Source organism: Acanthopagrus latus, chromosome 19, assembly GCF_904848185.1.
Source record: "Acanthopagrus latus isolate v.2019 chromosome 19, fAcaLat1.1, whole genome shotgun sequence".
NCBI classification, from domain to species: Eukaryota; Metazoa; Chordata; class Actinopteri; order Spariformes; family Sparidae; genus Acanthopagrus; species Acanthopagrus latus.
Genome location: NC_051057.1, coordinates 19,887,948 through 19,906,078, shown reverse-complemented (window position 1 = coordinate 19,906,078; position 18,131 = coordinate 19,887,948). Strand labels below are relative to the sequence as shown.

The 18,131-nt window shown below is 42.3% G+C and overlaps 1 protein-coding gene across 1 annotated transcript; it reads left to right on the top strand.

Annotated features, from left to right (window-relative positions):
• The first annotated feature begins 10,745 nt into the window (after positions 1-10,745).
• On the top strand, positions 10,746-17,330 carry anxa13 (annexin A13). Its single transcript, XM_037079392.1, has 11 exons — positions 10,746-10,902; positions 12,073-12,148; positions 12,237-12,331; positions 12,420-12,590; positions 12,683-12,716; positions 13,783-13,862; positions 14,175-14,243; positions 14,330-14,431; positions 14,665-14,740; positions 14,977-15,089; positions 16,073-17,330. Exons 1-11 carry the CDS (start codon positions 10,888-10,890, stop codon positions 16,190-16,192), a joined length of 951 nt encoding a protein of 316 aa, XP_036935287.1. The 5' UTR covers positions 10,746-10,887; the 3' UTR covers positions 16,193-17,330.
• Positions 17,331-18,131: the final 801 nt, after the last annotated feature.

Sequence of the window (18,131 nt, the reverse complement as noted above, 5' to 3'; positions counted from 1 at the left end):
AGGAGCCCCCGGTGATGTGAGCATCCGTGACTCACAGAGAGCCTCTGTTACGCTCCTCCGCCTGCCACCACTACCACCTCCACAACTGGAGGGCTGGCTGATGATCCACACATTAAACACATTTACTTGCAGTTCAGCATCTGGGTACACGCTCACTGTTCAATTACTTACGCACGCACGACGGTAACGAGGAGGTCATCCGGTGAGTAATTCTGCCTCGGCAGGAAAAAATGTCCCCGTTTGTCCACCGCGGAGACGAACAGCGAGAAAAACACAGCTCACGGATAAACCTTGAAGCTGGCGTCACTCTGCTGCTGCTGCTGCTGCTAATGCCATGTGGAAGACATCAATGGATATGCACAAAAAACCTGACACACACACCTTTGATACACGTCTTTTAAACCTTTTATACAACACTGAAAAGACGTAGAAGATTCCTCCAGCAGAATCAGGATTGAGGAGTCAAACCTTTCCAGATTTCCCACAAAACAACACGCTTAGCCAACCGGTTACTTAACTCCGGATCGAGAAAAACCCACGTGTGGACGAAGGATGAAACAGGTGGGCAGTCAGAGGAGGCAGATGAAACCAGCAAGGAGCAACAACTGAACAGGGTGAAAAGTCTCCAACAGAGCTGGTTGGAGAATCTGGGATATGTGATTATGACAACAGGTGTGTGTGTGGGAGAGGAAAGACGCCGGTGCATAAACAGGATAAACAGAGTGATTGATTATTAATTAAATGCAGATAATTGGCGGAGAGGAAGAAGCGTTCTGGACGCATTGAGCTCCGGTTACTTGTGAGGGGCGTTTGTCACTATTATCTGACGTTAACACACAAAATGATTTATCAGCCTAGATTAATGGAAGCAAGAGAAACAAAAGTACATTTAGATATTTCTCCAGTGTTATTTATGTGTTTATTTGCTTTTGTAAAATAATTAATATCATAGAAATTGACCTTTGACCCCTATGAAGTAAGAAATTTGAGGTCAGTTTATCTTTTTAGTTGTGAGGTTATTTTTAAGGCCACAGATCCCGTTAGTATATATAATCCATAATAAATATTCACTGCACCTACTCAAATCAAATAAATCATCCTTTTCAAACCGTCCTGGTCGTTCCATAAAAAGTAAAAGTGCAATAAATCCACATTTGATGGTAATGAGAGACGCTGAGAGGCTGATAAACGGAAGCAGCACAAAAACACAGTTGTTGTCGGACAGTGAAAACAATGGCAGCCCTCATCAAAGTAGCTCCATAATTAAATAACCCAAACAGCACATTTCACAAACAAAAAAAAAAAAAAAAAGCAATGGACACCTAATGAATACAACCTTTTATTATTCTAAAAACAAGTCGAGGCCTCTGCGTGGCAGCTATTCTTACAACGTGATTGATTGCACGAAATTATCATAAACCCAAAAGGCTAATAGGCAATTTATCTCCCCCGGCTGACAGGATGAGGCCAGTTTTTTTTTGGCTCCTCTCTCCTATTAGATGACTAACTTTTGGGTATAATGGCTTCGGCCCAGGCGGATGCATACAGTATTTTTAGAGATGAACTCTGCAAATATTGGCAATCGATGTTGTTATTAGTGTTACTGAAACCCGAGAATGTCATTAATCCCCCGGGCTCCTCCTCCACGAGCCGGGGTTCATTAGATATTTACGAGGAAAAATCACATCCCGACCTGTCGATCAGAATCAAATGACACCAGAGACTCACAGTCGTGTAGATACTTTTACAGTAATTATCTCTGCTGCAGACAGTCTACTGATTACAATTATCTAAACTCCACGTCAGTTACAGTCCCTGCAGATGTGACAGGAGGTTGTGTGTTTGTCCAAACACTCACGTTCCCTCGCTGGGGAGAAAAAACAAAAGACGAGTCAGTTTTCCCAAAAAACAAAACACAAAACAATGAGACACATTTCCCTCCTGATTAACTGCTGGAGCCTGATGACACCTCGTCCAATTAGAGAAGCCCTCGTCTTGATCCTGTCAGACACACACACACACTCACACACACACACTCACGCACTCCAGCTGTGTGTTCAGTACGCAAAAATTGAAATCAATGAGTTTTTTAACAAACGAAGCAAATGCTGAGTTTGAGGAGAAAATGATCTGTTGAAAGAAGTTGATACAGTCCAGTAATAAGATCACAAATATTTGAAATTAAGTGTAAAATGATGGTTTTAAGATGAAGTTTGTTGAGATCAGACTGGCTACAGCACAATGATAAGTTAGATAAGCAAATTCACAAATTCAAGTTAAAAACGTATTTAATACTCATAATACTAAACTAGCAAAAGTATATTGTGAATCAAATGATTGAAACTAGATCACAAAAAAACTTAGACAAGACAGTATAAGCAGCAAAATGTGACTTCCTGGAGAATGATGGTTGGCATCAGACCCGAGCTGCCAACGCAAAGGATCAGAACTTTACGGTCTTTCTCCAAGAATTTACAGTTTGTAGCTTTATATCATATATTTACCAAAAGTTTTTATTTTAAAATCAAGCACAGGTCGAGTGATGAGCGAGTGGAAGCTGACAGTGAGGGGAAAAACATCCAGACCCAAAATGTCAATCAAGGTTTCTTGGTGGTTTTTGTGAGGACGGTGAAGCAAATTCACAAAATGACATTATACTCTTAATACCAAACTCTTTCAAAACAAGATGGTGATCAACAAAATGTGACTTCCTGGAGAAAGATGGTTGATAGTTGAGTCGTAAACCCAGTTCAAATACTTTCTCCAGGAAGTCACAGTTTGTTGCTTTAATCTTTATTTTTCCAGAACTGATGACGAGGGTGAAAACATCCAAACCCCACCTAAAAAAAAAAAAAAAAGATGTCAAGCGAGGTTTCTCTGCCTTGCGTGTGAGTCACGCTCAATCATAAAAGTTGTTCAAAGACCTACTTGAAATCCAGCTCGGTAAATGAACCCGGCCTCATCAACAGAGCGCTGATGAACACCAGGATGATTCTGACAATAATTACAAGCCGCAGCGCTGCTGTTCACGCAAAAGAAGTGGAGGCATCACAAAAGGACATCCAGCGTGGAAAGGACAAAGGCAGGTCCACTCATCTAATAATCCCATTTCTGTTGATTTTACACTAGGTGCAAAAAACAAAAATGGCCTTTTTATTTTTTTGTTTTTTGTCGCCGTCGTCATTCTGTCTGTCACCGCCGAGTGCAAACACACAGATGCCGAGCACAAAGCCCAAGGCCAGGACGCCGGTGAGTCACAGTCATGCCGACGTGTGTGAATGAAGGCTGAGTGAAGGTTCATTCAGGAGAAAATGGGCTTTCATTTGACGTCATCGGTCTTAATCGCTCAATTATAGCAATTTCCAGAAGGTAGCCGTGCTTCATCTCTCGCCGTCTCTGCCTCCAGGTAGCATGCCAGGCGGCTGATTGATGGGGTGCGAGGCGGCCTCTCTCAGGGAAACAACGTGAGATCATTCACACGCCGTTAGTCATTCACTCTCAATCATTTGTGCTCGACGCATCTGAATCATACTGAGTGGTGGCGGATTCATGATGGGGTTTTTTTTTTTGTTACTCGAAAAGATAACGCAAAGAAAAACGAGTATTAGATGAAGGTTGAGGTGAGGCCTCAGGAGGCGGGAAGACAAGGGTGAGACGAGCAAGCAGATGTGAACAACATGGCCAAAAGTATACGGACAGCAACGCCTGAGCTTCTTTGGGGGAATGTCCTCGTCTCTTTCAACATTACAATTCATGATATATAAGAAATAGTCGTCTGTCTTTGTGTGGGTGAACTTGAGAGCAGCAGCAGTCCTGGATAATTTGGTGCTGGAGATCTCGATTAGCAGGTGATTCGAGCAGGCTATAAAGTGACTTCAAAACCCTTACGTAACGACTCATTTTACACTTTCTTTCAACATTTAGTCCCGATGCACAGTTATATCACTTGATCCCCATTCAAGATGGCAGATGTGAGTCAGCTCTGCAGGCTCTGAGCCTCACGATGCAGAAGTTAATGTGCAGATCTGGATAATTAAATATGTGCTACTTTCTCTTTAACACATCCGTGGCTCCACCTTGAACTGCAGGTTTTTGGTTTTGTTTTTTTCCCGTAGCCTTCATTTGTTTACACGTTTAGCTCTCTGTTTAAAGTCTCCACCAGACTCCATGGATAAAAACCATCATTTTATCTTGCAGAACATGGGAGTTGTTGGGTTTCCTCCACCCTTGATTGGTTATTATTGGTTATTTTAAATCACAGCTAGTGTGTTAAGATTCAGTTGAAATATGTATGAAATATAAAAGGCACATATTTTTAAAATACTTGAATTTCATGAGTTAATTAAGACAAAAACGAGACATTGGACAACCATCATTTGGGTTTAACATCAGGGTATCCACATACTTTTGGCCAGATGCACATTTAAAAAAGACAGTTTGTTTAATTGTTGTGGCTTCACATGAGAATGTCCTGATGGTATTTTAAATACAGCAGGAACAGAAGTCATGTGACTGTTCGGCCACCAAACTCCATTGACAAAAACAATAATTTTACCTGGCAGAACATGGGAGTTGCTGCTTTACTCTTGTCTCAAGCAGTTAGTTTTTTATTTTTTATGTGTGTGTGTGATTCTGGCTGTGGTGCAGGGGTAGAGCCAGTGTCTTGTTATTGGAAAGCCGCTGGTTTGATTCCCCTGGTCTGCATGTCGAAGTGTCCTTGGGCAAGACACTGAACCCCAAACTGCTCCTGATGTGCTGGTTGGCACCTTGCATGGCAACCACCGCCGTCAGTGTATATGAATTACTGTAAGCACTGTTTTGTCCAGATGTAACTTTAGAAAGAAGACAATTTGTTTAATTGTAGTGGAACACGAGATATGAGAGTTTGTACCCGGTTGTCATGAAACTGTAAGCATCAGATTTTCCTGACAAAGACTCTCCTCGTCTTGACATCATCCGCCGAGCTGCTGTTTCCAAGGTCGCCATTGAACTTTGAAACTTTGAGTTGGCATTCAATCAATTCAATCACAGACAACAAACACGCTCATTGGCTGTAAATAGACTTGTATAAACACAGCCAGATGAAGCAGACGATCTCAGCATGAACAAGGTCAGTTAATGCAGAATGAGAGAAGGAACGATTGCACAAACTTTCATTTTATCTGTGTTGAAACGAAGACAGATGTTTAAAGAGGAGTAGATGTGGGATTAAATCCACATTACAGACAATTTGTTACACAACCAGGCTCAGACTCCTTAATGTTGTAACAACTGTATAACAAAAAACCAAACCACACACACACACACACACACACACACACACACACACCTCCACTCACTGACAGCCTGGGGGAAGTGCGATGTGATACGAGAGGAGCCTGACGGGGAACGTGAGTCAGCCTCGTAGTACAACTTATTGTGAGTGGGCTTCACTACAGTGGGAGCTAAATGGATAACTCAGGCTCTTTCAGCGGAGGAGACAGTCTGGCTTACAAAATAGATTTATTGATTTATTTCATGCGTGAGTGCCTGCTCACTGCGGGGCCGCGCTGTTAGGCTTTGGGAAATTTGAAACATGTTTCACCAAACAGGGATTTTAGAGTCAAATCAAATCTTTTAGACCATTTTGTGTAGAGCTGCAGTGAATTATGGATTTTGTCATGAGTTGTCAACTATTGTATAAGTATTCGACAACAACTATGCTTACAACTGATTAATCATTTTTGCTAAAGATGTGATTACTTTCTGGTTTCTTTACTCTTCTGTGACATTAAGCTGAATATCTTTTGAGGCCGTCATTGTGGAAATACTTTTTTCTGCACGTTCTCTCTTTTTTTAAGACAAATTCAAATCAAGAAAATAATTAATGGGTTTAGTCTTAATTTAGGCTTGAATTTATCACAATATACCAGAAAGAGCAGACGAGAGAGACAGAATCACGTCATAAAACTGCAGCGCACTGATCAAATATAATGCCGTAGTTCAGACTGGATGTAACTAATAATTTGCATTAACAAAGTAATCTTTGGATTATTGTTTTCTACGTAAAATGTAAGAAAGAAAGTGTCAGGAATTGCTTGTTTTGTCTGGCTGACTCTTCAAAAACAAAACATATTTGAATTTACAAAGATAAAACAGGAAAAAGATGCAAATCCTAACATTTGAGGGGTTTTAACCAGAGAGTGTTTGCCATTTTTATCTGATAAATGACATCAACATTCTCACCAGCTCATATCCTGTCCATCAGCCTCTCTGTCATTACTGACGTTCAAAGGAACTGTAACTTCTGCGAGCGCTGACCTCAACTGGACGTCTTCAGTCTCTGCACCCATCACTGCAGCTTTGATGGCAGATGTGGCAAACTGCTACCGTGTTGGCTTTTTACTCTAAAAGAGGCAACATGTGCACGGTTTGTAGCTTGAAAACTGAGGAACGTCTCTCTCTGCTGCCCACACAAGCCTGTGGGTGGTTTGTTTAAGTTGTTGAATGCTGCTGGGCCGTGGAGTTCTCTGTGAAGGACTCGAGTTGGATCTGCACCGCTCTGCCAAAATAAACTAACAGAAGTTCGATGGAGCCCCTTTCACTTAAAATTTGAAGACATTTAAATTGTAGAATTCAATATAAAATCAAATAAAAGTTCTGTTTACATTAATAAACTTTGGATTTACTGAACAGAGATGACCCTAGTTTTGCAACAAAGCTCTGCTTGATTTAAAGGATCTGAATTTGATTGCTTTAACCATCCCTGATATAATCAATCTCACTTTATTGATTGCATTTTATTTATTTGACATTATTTAACCAGGAAAAGGCATCGAGAACAAATTCCTATTTACAATGGCAGCCTGGCAAAAAGGCAGAACCCTTTTTGAGGGACTAAAAAAGGCAACAGAACATATTTAAAAATTACAGCCACCACAACAAACTGATGTTGGTGCGATCCAGCCTAAGGTTTAAAGTTTCTAGGCAATACTTGTGAGAGGGATCAATTTATTAAAGGTTTCTGTTTTTGTAGTTAGTGAATATTGCCACTAGGTGGAGGTGTTGATCCATGTTTTGCAGTGAGTTAGCAGTCAGCGAACAGGTTGTAATGAGAGTCTATTTCTCTGAGGGAAACCAACACGAAACAATACTTACCTTTCTGTTAAATTCTCCCTGAGTCACATTTATTTGATAGTTTTCTTCCGGGAAACAGACGTCAGTGTTACGGAGAGCTCCTCTGCCTGCAGGTAGAGGAGAGGAAACAACAGATCCAGAGAGGGAAAGAGGTAGATGTTCTGCTGAGGAACAAAAGGTTAGTTTATAACAACAGAGCTATTCTGTAATGCACGAAAAGAGAGGCCTGTGTTCCTTCATGATAAGACTGATGGTATTATATTCTCCCACCATCTGCAGGACAAAGACAGCATGCAGCGGTCCATCTGAGGGGGCGGTGATGCCAGGAAGTGGTGCCCCGTTTTACCACCTGGGTACGACCAAAAAAAAGGACCAGAATCCTTTTCAGCGCAGGGATTTTACCCCACAAGAGCAGGTAGACAATGCACCGTTTATTAGCAGAGGATTGTTCGGCGGAACAAAAGCCCAGTGTGCTCGGAAAGGTCTCCTGATCTCTTTGACAGGAAAAGAGCTGAGAGAGAGAGTCTGCAGGATGGATTTGTATGGCTGCAGACTCTCTCTCAGTTCAGGTTTTTTTTTTTATTACAACGTGAAAAAACAGGGTCAGAGCCCTCTGAGAAAACTTCTGGATGAGAGCTGTTTCTTATCGATTGCTCTAAATAAACCTCACAGTGAGAATTCCTGCAGAGTTTGGCTGCCCGAACAATGTTTTTGTAGGTAAGACTCCGTCCTGACCGCCTTTCCACACACTGCATTCATCTTCTGGCGGCTGACACTCAACTCCTCCGACTGTGATTATTAACAGTAGGAGCTGGTCAGACGCTAAACAACTTGTGTTTTGGGTCATAACATGAGTCTGGGTCCTGGGCCAGCATGACATTACAGCCTGTTTCTCTGGCCGGTGCTGCTGAATGCTGCCTTTGTTCTCAGATCCACGATGAAGGCTTTCAGGGAGACCCCCCCCCCCCCCCCCCCCCTTCCACCGGCCATGAAATGAAGACCATAACATCCCTGAAGTGAGACAACTGGGAGCGACAGAGCAGTCGGGCGAACAGCACCCGCTGAGTTTCGTCCATCAAGATGTTTGGAAAGCAAAGTCTGATGGTGGCAGAGAAGTTCAGAATGCAAATAAAATAAAACAAGGGAGCTTTTCTGTTTCTGTGTCTTGGCTTCATGTGCCGCCACATGAACAGGTGTCTGCAACAGCAACTGTTGATATGCATGCCAGGAATGAAAAACACATGGACAAACTTATGCTGTGTCTCAATTCCTTCGGAGGAGAATCTGAAGGCCAGTTACGTCACAACGCCGTGTGAAGGCTGTTCAAATTCCAAGTCTCCAAATGCACCCCACAAATACTCCTTCTTTTCCCTCTTTTTGGAGGATGCTGCTATCCTTTGTGGCCTCACATATCCCAAGACTCTTTGTGTGCCTGAAAAAAGAAGAAAGAAAGAGAGAAATTGGCGACATTTCATGGCGTAGATCGTGACTTTTGCGAGCCTGGGCAGCTGAAATCACCACGTAAGGGTAAAACATCTGGTGAAGCAACCAGGAAATTCTCCAATGCTAACAACGACGGTTGACGTGGTTCACAAGGTCTCGCCGAAGGACTCGCCTTCAAAGACCGCAAAGGCTGAGTCGGTCAGTGGAGGAGGATGCAGACCCTGAACTGAGACACAACATTAAAAGTGCTAAATGGACTGCAGTTTACACAGCAGCTCATTTGGGATTCAGTGGCATCTAGTGGCAAGGTATCGAACCAACTGAATACACCTCGCCTCACCCTCCCTGAGACTAATCTTATCATCTCTGGTACGATACAAAATCAGCCAGCTGTCTGTCCAAATATAACCAAATCTGACTGAGCTAAGCTAACCAGCTACCGGCTCCCGCTTCTTATTTATCGTACAGACATGAGAGTGATATCAGTCCTCTCATCTTAAACTTGACAAGCTGCATAATTTCCAAAATACAAAATTATTCCTTAATGTCCGTGTTTTTGTGACTCCAGGTATCAAGTCTACAGCTTTATAATGTCAGGAGGAGCTGAGAATCAGGAGGACGACAAGCCGAAGTAAAAGTTTCAGCAGTGTGAACGATGAACTCGACATGTTTTTAAAGTGAATGACTCACATCTTGGGTTGAATTTGTCGCTGATGTGCTCATTATGGTGCTGGACATTAAAAACAGCTGCAACTTTTAATGATTTATCTGAAAAGTTTCCCGGATTGATCTTCCAGGTAATTTCCACGTAATTATAGTAGTGAAGAGGGATGACTCATCCTGTTTAATTGCATGGCTTTGTTAGCGAGGCCCTAATTGGAACAGTTTATGCAGACACTGTGTGTGCATTTATTCAGTTTTCATAGGCTAAGGGCTTTATTGTGGAGGGCAGCAGCAGCTTTCCTCCTTTTGTGGGAAAGTAATTATGAGGTAGGGACCGATACAAGGGCCAGAGAAACACCACTGGTTAGAGCGTAGGCTGGCTAAGGTTGGTAATTATACTGTAGACGACTACACTCTGCAGAGGACGAGCTGTTTGGTTCATAGTTACTTTGTGCAGGCATGCTACACTAAAAGCAGAGAGAAAAACTGCTCTTACACTAGTTTTTCTTTATGTCTACTTTTACCAGTTTGTAAATGATTGGTTAATGGGATGAAAGAGGAGTGTAACAACTGCACGGTCACTTTTATATGTATTTAATTTATTGTTTCTCAGTTCTCAAGGACTCTAAAACAATTAAAATACAGGATACCTAGAAGTTCTGGTCTGATCCTGGGTCGTCTGATCGCTGTGCTGTTTATTCACTGTAGTTTTGTGTACAAGGTTGTCGTACTCAGCGGTGCTGACGCCGCTTTTACACAGACGCATGACGTAATGTTTTACTCAAAATATATGTTAAGGATTTATATTTGGCTTCAACAGTGGGAGGAACTGAAGACCATGTCCACTGTTATAGATAGTGGTAAAGGTATACAGATATTTTTCTGAGGTTAAATACAAATAAAATATATATCGCAAATAGAACAATATAAGAAACAGACTACAACTTTAACTTTGTCAGCACATCTGGTAATCAGTCAAACTATAGTAGACATAAACACTTTTCAGAGTTAGTTGAGGATGATGGGATATGTTAGTGCTTAATTTGATTGTTTTTTCTTTGTCTATGTCAAAAACTGCCATAAGAATACACTACAGTATATATATGGGAAAATAATAATGTTTTGCATGTTTTCTTGATATAAATAACAGTGGTGTCATGTAAACAAATCAGATTTGTTAAAATTCTGACAATGAATACATATTTGGGAGTTATCGGGACTGATGTTGGTTGAAAAATGTGACCCAGTGAAAGTTAAAAATAATATTAATTTATGTATTTTTATGGCTGTTTTAGTTGTTTGTTTGTTTTTTTTAAATGTTGTCTGGACAAAACATTTATTTATTTATTGGTATCAGTTACAGGAGGGGTTGAAGTCACTCTTTCAGGCAGATGATCTCTGAACTAATAACACATTGCCAACTTTAGTGACACAGTAACAACATGAAGCATGAAAACTTCCTCGCAGGTGCATCATGGGATACGTACAGTCCAGCCAGTGATCGAGGCTGCAAATGGTTAACTGACGCGGGTAGCGGTCCGTGGTGACGTCACATACTGGTTTGCACTGCTCTTGGGCCGCAGACAGTTTGTTTGTTCTGGAGGAGTGAAACCGAACCGAGACGCTGTTCGACACTTCAACACTGCTGCCAGCGGAAACGTCGACATGGGAAACTGTCAGGTGGGATCACCGTCTTTTATTAAACTGCGTCTCTAACGCGCCGCTTGTTAACATGATGAGAAACAGAAAATCTGATTGATCAGTGGTTCGTTCTCGCTCCCAGTGTGAGCGATCGAGTCGATGACTGGAGATTTTAATCCAGCCAATCACGATGATTACAATTAGATCCCGATCGCGGCGTCATTTCCAATCACACGCTGTTTTTATTGCGCATTACGGACCGTGTGAGAGCGCCGCAGCGCCTCCGTCCGCCCGTCAGCCTGCCCGAGCACAGCGCGTCAAATCCTCGCCGATCTAGATAGTTTGGACTGGAAATGAGAGCTGTGGGCTTCAGATTTGTAATATTTGGTGTTTCTTTGAATGAACGTCGCAAGTGACACCGTGTGACAGAGCTCCGTGTCTGGGCTTTACGCACGGAGAGAAAAAAGGAGCCACTCCCCTGCGGAATTCATCACAGCTCCGTTAGATCGTCTGAGTGTGTGTGTGTGTGTGTGTGTGTGTGTGTGTGTGTGTAGATGAATGAGTAGGGCTGTGTGTGTGTGTGTGTGTTATGCAAGGGTAGGGTCCCTGAGTGCATAGAAAGAGGGGGAGGGTGGACATTTCTGTCAGATGTATATCTTTATATCTTTTTGGCACCTTCATGTTCATTTCTTCATTGTTTTACCTCAAACACAACGCAAAAAGGGGCTTTCAGTAACTCACTACAGCTTTATTTTCTCATTTTCTTTCTGTCTTTTTAATTATAAAGCAGTTGTTAAGATATTTTACGGTGTAAATATCGTTCCAGTTAGGTTTCTGGTTGCAAAAACATGATTACATCCCCCAAATATACTGCTTTCATAAACTTGAAGAAGCAACAGATGACTGGCCTGGGACAGAAAAGTGAATTTAAGTATTTCTGTTATCGGCTCGGATGATGTGTTTCCGCCCTTTGGTTGCTCCCTGTTACTCACACGGCCCCTTACGAGTTTGTTTAAAGACTTCTGGCCCTGAATTCCTCCAACCCGACTCAATTGTGTCGCGGTCCTCCCCTCCCCCACCCACCAGCTGCTCCTGCATCACCTCCATGAATCCCTTTGAAAGTTAATTTACTGAAGCTCTAATCAGTTTGATGTGATCAGACAGCTGTTTTTGGACGTCTGTATGACAGCGGTCTTGTGTTTCTTTCAGCCCACTATCGTGCCCTATGAGGATTTTGATCCCATCGCCGACATCAAGGCCATCCGCAAGGCCTGCAAAGGGTTCGGTACGTTGGAAATAGTCAATCAATATGTTTATCTGCCTGGTGATGTGTTCCTTCATCTCGCTGAGTCTTGTTTTTGTGCTCTCTCCAGGAACCGATGAGCAGGCCATCATCGACATCCTGGCGAACCGCTCTGCGTTTCAGCGGCAGGAAATTAAACAGGCCTACTTCGACAAGTATGACGATGTGAGTTTCACCCGGAAAGAAGCGGAAATGTGTTATGAAATCTGCTTTTCGTCGTCCGTTTCAACCGAATCGTGGCATTTTGTGACAGGAGCTGGTGGACAAGTTGAAGAGCGAGCTGTCGGGGAATTTCGAGAAGGCCATCCTCGCCATGCTGGACCCGCCCGTCATCTACGCCGTGAAGGAGCTGAGGAAGGCCATGAAGGGAGCGGGCACCGACGAGGACGTCCTGGTGGAGATCCTCTGCACCGCCACCAACTCCGTCAGTGACAAATTTAAAAAAACTACCTACACTATATTCATCTTTAGTGGATGATATTCTGATTTTTCTTATTATTCTTTGTTTCCTCACAGGACGTCGCCATGTTCAAGGAATGCTACTTCCAAGGTGAGCTGTCATGAACCCTCTCGCCCACTTGCTTACTAAAGGTCACAACTTCCCCTCCTTGTATTAATAGGAAGCGGCTAGCAGTGACTCACTTGGACTTACACCACATACACTGCAGCCGCTGCTCCTCCATGTAGTGACGTCATGTGCAGCCACCCTGTGTTTAGTCAAGGCCCATCCTGCTGCAGCTTCCTGTTCATTATGATACCGGCGCTGATAGCTGATTATATTTACCAACATCATCTGTCTGCTGCCACAGCTCCAGGGTCTCCAGCCGTCTCGTGCCGACATCCCTGAACATTATTTCTCCTCCTTTCTTTGAATTATGTTGTTGAAGTGTTGGTATAATTCTTCTTAGACACTAATTGTTAATGTGTATTAAGTTATTCTGTAGACAAAGTTCAGTGAGGAGTGGCTGGGGCAAAGATAAGTCACCAGGTTAATGTGTGGGTGCTTGCAACATCCTAGTTTAGCGTCTGAGGTTGTTAGCTGGTTGTCGCTCCATAATAATTGATAATAGTGCGACATTTCAGTCTGTCTCAGTCTGTTGTGGCTGTGTAACTCAGCAGCTATAAGAAATGGCACAAAATGATGATTAGTTTGTGTCTGAAAACTCAATTTTATAATATTTGTGTCAACTAGTGGGCGTCCATTATTCAGGACATTACGTACGGAGTATTGACTGTGAAATGAAGGCCGATACTTTATACTCTTGAGAATCCAACGTCCATGTTTCTGTTCAAACTCATACTGCAATCAGACTTGTGTTTGTTGAAGGATGCTTTCTAGACTCTGTAGTCTCAGACAGGAATCAATCATTGAAGAAGCCGTGAGACAGACGCGTAAGATCGTTTAGCCGAAACGTGAGACTTGAGAATGTGTCAGACTTGAAAATGTAGGGTAGTTCTACATTTCAATGAGAAGGAGGTGAAGGGAAAGTGAGAAATCAGAACTAGAACATATCCAGCAATGCGCTTTCCCTTTTTAAACCCTGAGACTTAAAATAAACAGCATGACTTGTCTTTAATTTAACCCTGTTTGGTCGAACTCTGTGTCCCTCTCTCAGTGCACGAACGCGACCTCGTCGCCGACATCGAGGGCGACACGAGCGGCGACGTCAGGAACCTGCTCATGACTCTGCTGGAGGTCGGTGTTCTTTGGTTTCTGCTCCACTTGAGTAACTGAATTCCTCCCGTCCGCACTGAGACTGAAATTGAGCTCACTCACTCTCTCTCTCTGTGCCCAATCATGCCCTATAAACACACACACACACACACACACACACACACACACACTGGCCTCACTCCAGACTCCCTCTCTTAGTAAAACGGATGCCAGATTTGGTTGCAGTGGCCTCTCACAGCACAGCACGCAGCAGAAGTCATCTCACTCTCCCTCTTCTTCTTCTTCTTCTTCTTCTTCTTCTTCTTCTTCTTCTTCTTCTTCTTCTTCTTTCAGGGCAACAGAGACGAGAGCTACGACGTGGATGACGATCTGGCCGAAGCAGATGCTACCTCTCTCTTTGAGGTGATGTCTCAGGGTGAAACACATACTCATAATAATCTCATATCAAGTTTCAATGAATCCTAAGTAATGGTGATTATGTGCCGCAGGCTGGCGAGGGTTGTTTCGGGACGGATGAGTCCACCTTCAGCTACATCCTGGCCACGAGAAACTACCTGCAGCTTCAGGCCACCTTCAAGGTGTACGAGCAGGTAACAGCATCCGTAGTAGCTGCGCTGTATTGTAGATTATGTGACCCTTTGTAAGTGTTGTTGTTTCTCAAACTTTCATTTCCGTAAATACACTTTAATTACACGTCCTTCAAAAGTAAATCACCAGTCACAGTATCAAATATTTTGGGTGACTTATGGAGTTGGAAGATGAGATGTTGACACTTTGAAGCATCACCCGTACTTAGATTTAACTAGTTGTTTTCTCTCCGTAGCTCTCTGGGACTGAAATCCTGGATGCCATTGAGAATGAGACCTCAGGCACACTGAAGAAATGCTACATTGCTCTTGGTAAGCAAACACAAAGTCTCCATTTTTTAAAAAAAAGCAGCGTAATCAGTCTCACCTGAAACTCATTAACACATTGTCTTATAGGCAATATGCTTTAAACTAGAATCAGTGGGAAAAGACACGTAATGGATAAAAACAGGATTGCTCACATTAAAGTTTTGCAGGCAACAGCAGCGTTTAAGGAAAGTGTTGATTAAAGCGACTGTGTCGAGCTGATCGAGCGCTCTCCTCCTCAGTGCGAGCTGCCAAGAACCCTCAGCTCTACTTCGCCAGACGTCTGCACGACGCGATGAGCGGAGCGGGAACGGATGAGGACACGCTCATTCGCATCATCGTGTGCCGCTCTGAGGTAACTGCTCTACATGATCAACAGCTGGATCCAGCTGTGTTTTGGGACGAGTCAGGTTAAAGCTCAGCACCATCTGAAGCGACTCAAATCCTTTTTGTTTTCTGAAACAAAGGGATCGACCTCATACCAAACCACCACTTTACTTTATTCTATCAGTATTATTTTGCTTTCTTATCGGGTCACATGAAGAAACAATGATAACCCATACTTAGTTTATTAGTGAGACAAGATGGTGACTTCTGGCCTTCTTATTTTGGTTGTTTTGACATTTTGGATTTGCATTGATGTGTCAGAATTTTACAAAGAATCTTGTAGAAGCTGCTTTCAGTTTCAGTTTCAGTCTGACTGTAAGTATTTCAGTGCAAATGTTACCACTTCTCGTAAAGATCTTACACTGTAAATGAGTTTTGTACTGGGAAGACACACACACACACACACACACACACACACACACACCTCCACATGTCCGCGAAATCTTGGAGATCTAGTTTCAATATTCACCTGATAGAATTCCAACACACGTGCTTCTCAGGCAGGAATATAAAGATTGAATCATAAACATTTTTATGTGCCTTTTAGATTTTAACATGAAAAAATGACCTGAATTGGAACAGCAGAACTCGTGTTTAGTGAAGTAGAAACTTGGTGAAGGGATGAAAGTAAATGAAAATCATGATTTAACTGAAGTGTGTGACTTAAACCTCCACTGAAGCTTCTAATGTAACAAAGAGACAAACAATGTGAGCAGAGAAAGAAAGAGACTATAACCTTCTTTCACTTTATTCATGAAACACACAGAAATGTCATATTTCTGATATATCCTCCTCCTCTGTACTGCCGCCTGCCCGGAGGGTTAGCGCCACCTACTGCTTACCCCGACAGCAAACTTCCAACATCTAAATATAAATATTCACTGAGCTTGACCTCTCGTATAAAAGGATATGAAATGTACTCTAAGTGCTTTTCCTTCTCGTTGTCAACAGTACGACCTGGAGACCATCAAAGACATGTACCTGGAGAAGTACGACGTGTCTCTGAAGGACGCCCTGAAGGACGAGTGCAGCGGCGACTTTAAACGCCTCCTCCTGGCCATCTGCCACTGAGGGCAGGGCGGGCGTGGACGACGGAGGCAGAGACGGCAGAAAACGTTCATGCTGAGGGGCGCCGCTGTCGTCTGTCTAACAAACTAATACTGCTCAGTATCTCCATGTGACATTATATAGGCAGCAGGAGGGAGGGTGGGAGTGATAAAGCACCTGGCCTCGTGTCTCGTCCAAACTCTGAGTTAGTCGGCTCCCCCTTTTTTTAAAAAAAAAAGTTTCCACAAAATCTGGATTTATTCATCAATTGTAGCTCTAATTCTTAACATCTTAACCAGCATTTATACAGTTTCAGTCGCTGTAAACAAGCACCAAGATTTCTACAAATTCCAGTCAGACTGATGCAATCCGATCAGGTGGTTTGAGGCCTGATAGGATAATCAAATTGTAAACATGGGGAAAAAGTGTGTCTTTCTGCTGCTGCATTAACTGTACTTCTTTCTACTATTGAGTATTACACCTTGATTATTTTGCGCCCAGGGCCGTTATCTTTCACCCTCCGTGCCCCAAATCTCAGTGACAGTTCACTGTGACTTCACTGCTGTTAAAACTAATGCAATCTCTCCATATGGCTTGAAGTTTGTCCTGATAAATGAAGAAATGTGAAAGTCTGCAAAGAGGGCATATCAGTATGTGTCATGACGGCTATGCAATGTAACATGAATGGATTTTTATACATTTTCCTCACAGCTGATTCGCAGAAGAGAATATATATTTTATCATTTGCTTATTGATTTACAGTGGGGTTTTTTTTTGCGTTTTTATCCTTTACCACAAATAGAAAACGAACTTGACAAATCCAAATGACACCTCACCTTGTTATACCTTTTTTGTATTTCATGACTAACACAGTAGAGTGTTTTAATATATAAATGATATTTAGTTTACTGTTTTAGGTAGGCCAGAGGGTATATGAGAAGAAACCCGTGAACATTCAATACCTGATGTCTCTTATCTGTGTCCCCACACGGCAGCTGATATTTGTTAAAAATGACCACTATTGTAAAACGAGCTGAGTAGATACAGTAGGTGAGATAGTTGCAACATCAACCAGGACATCAGTCGGGTCGTTGGACTTGTGTTTGTCTCTCTATAGCCAAAGAATTTTAGTCTAACAACAAATAAAGTCGCCTGTAACGTCCTCATGTCTGATTTCATTCAACCCCTCAATGTCAATTTACTCTGATGATGGACATTTTATGTTTACATGCACACTAGTATTCTGGTTTTTGGATTAGTTTAGTAAGATTATAATGACTGAAATCAAAACACACCTGAATGTAGTGTTAGAGTCAGTATACATTGGTATCAACAACCAGGTATCTATGCAAACATTGTCACCTGAATTACATCAAAAGTCAAGCTAGAAATGAGTCTATTAATGTTAATTTGCACTGAAAACACAGAAACAAAAGCAAAACAAATGAATGACTTGGAAAACTAAGATAAATAGAGTTTAATTATTTTTTTAAAGTGAGGACTGGGGATGTCAGAGGGAAACATCTGTCCATCACACAACTGTCACCACAAGGACACGCCCCCTTTCTTCAATCCTACGCTGCCTTTAAGTTCTGTCGGAAAAATACAAATTCAAAATTCAAGGTACATGTAAACCCACAAAGTGTGAAAGAATAATGCGTGCTTCGTCATATCAGCAGTCCACAGGTGGTGATAATTGGTGTTCCGTTTACAAGCCATTTGGATCAACTACCTGGTAATCCAGCTTTCCCTGATAAAAAAAAAAAAAAAAAGATTCTAAGATGATGCTTGCAGACATATTATATTATGTCTTAGATTTAACCCCGTACTATACATTTTGCATCTTTTGTATTCTTTACACTTAATTTCATTTATTTATGTGGTTCAGGACCACGATCACGCAACAAATTACATGAATCAACGACTTTTTCCTTCAGCCCCTGAAGGCAGCGTATGACGCGAC

Excerpts from the sequence above, each read along its gene's own strand:
- anxa13 (XM_037079392.1), top strand. Across the intron at positions 12,149-12,236 it reads CAAGGCCTGCAAAGGGTTCG|GAACCGATGAGCAGGCCATC; the intron begins GTACGTTGGAAA and ends TGCTCTCTCCAG. Across the intron at positions 14,741-14,976 it reads GAAATGCTACATTGCTCTTG|TGCGAGCTGCCAAGAACCCT; the intron begins GTAAGCAAACAC and ends TCTCCTCCTCAG.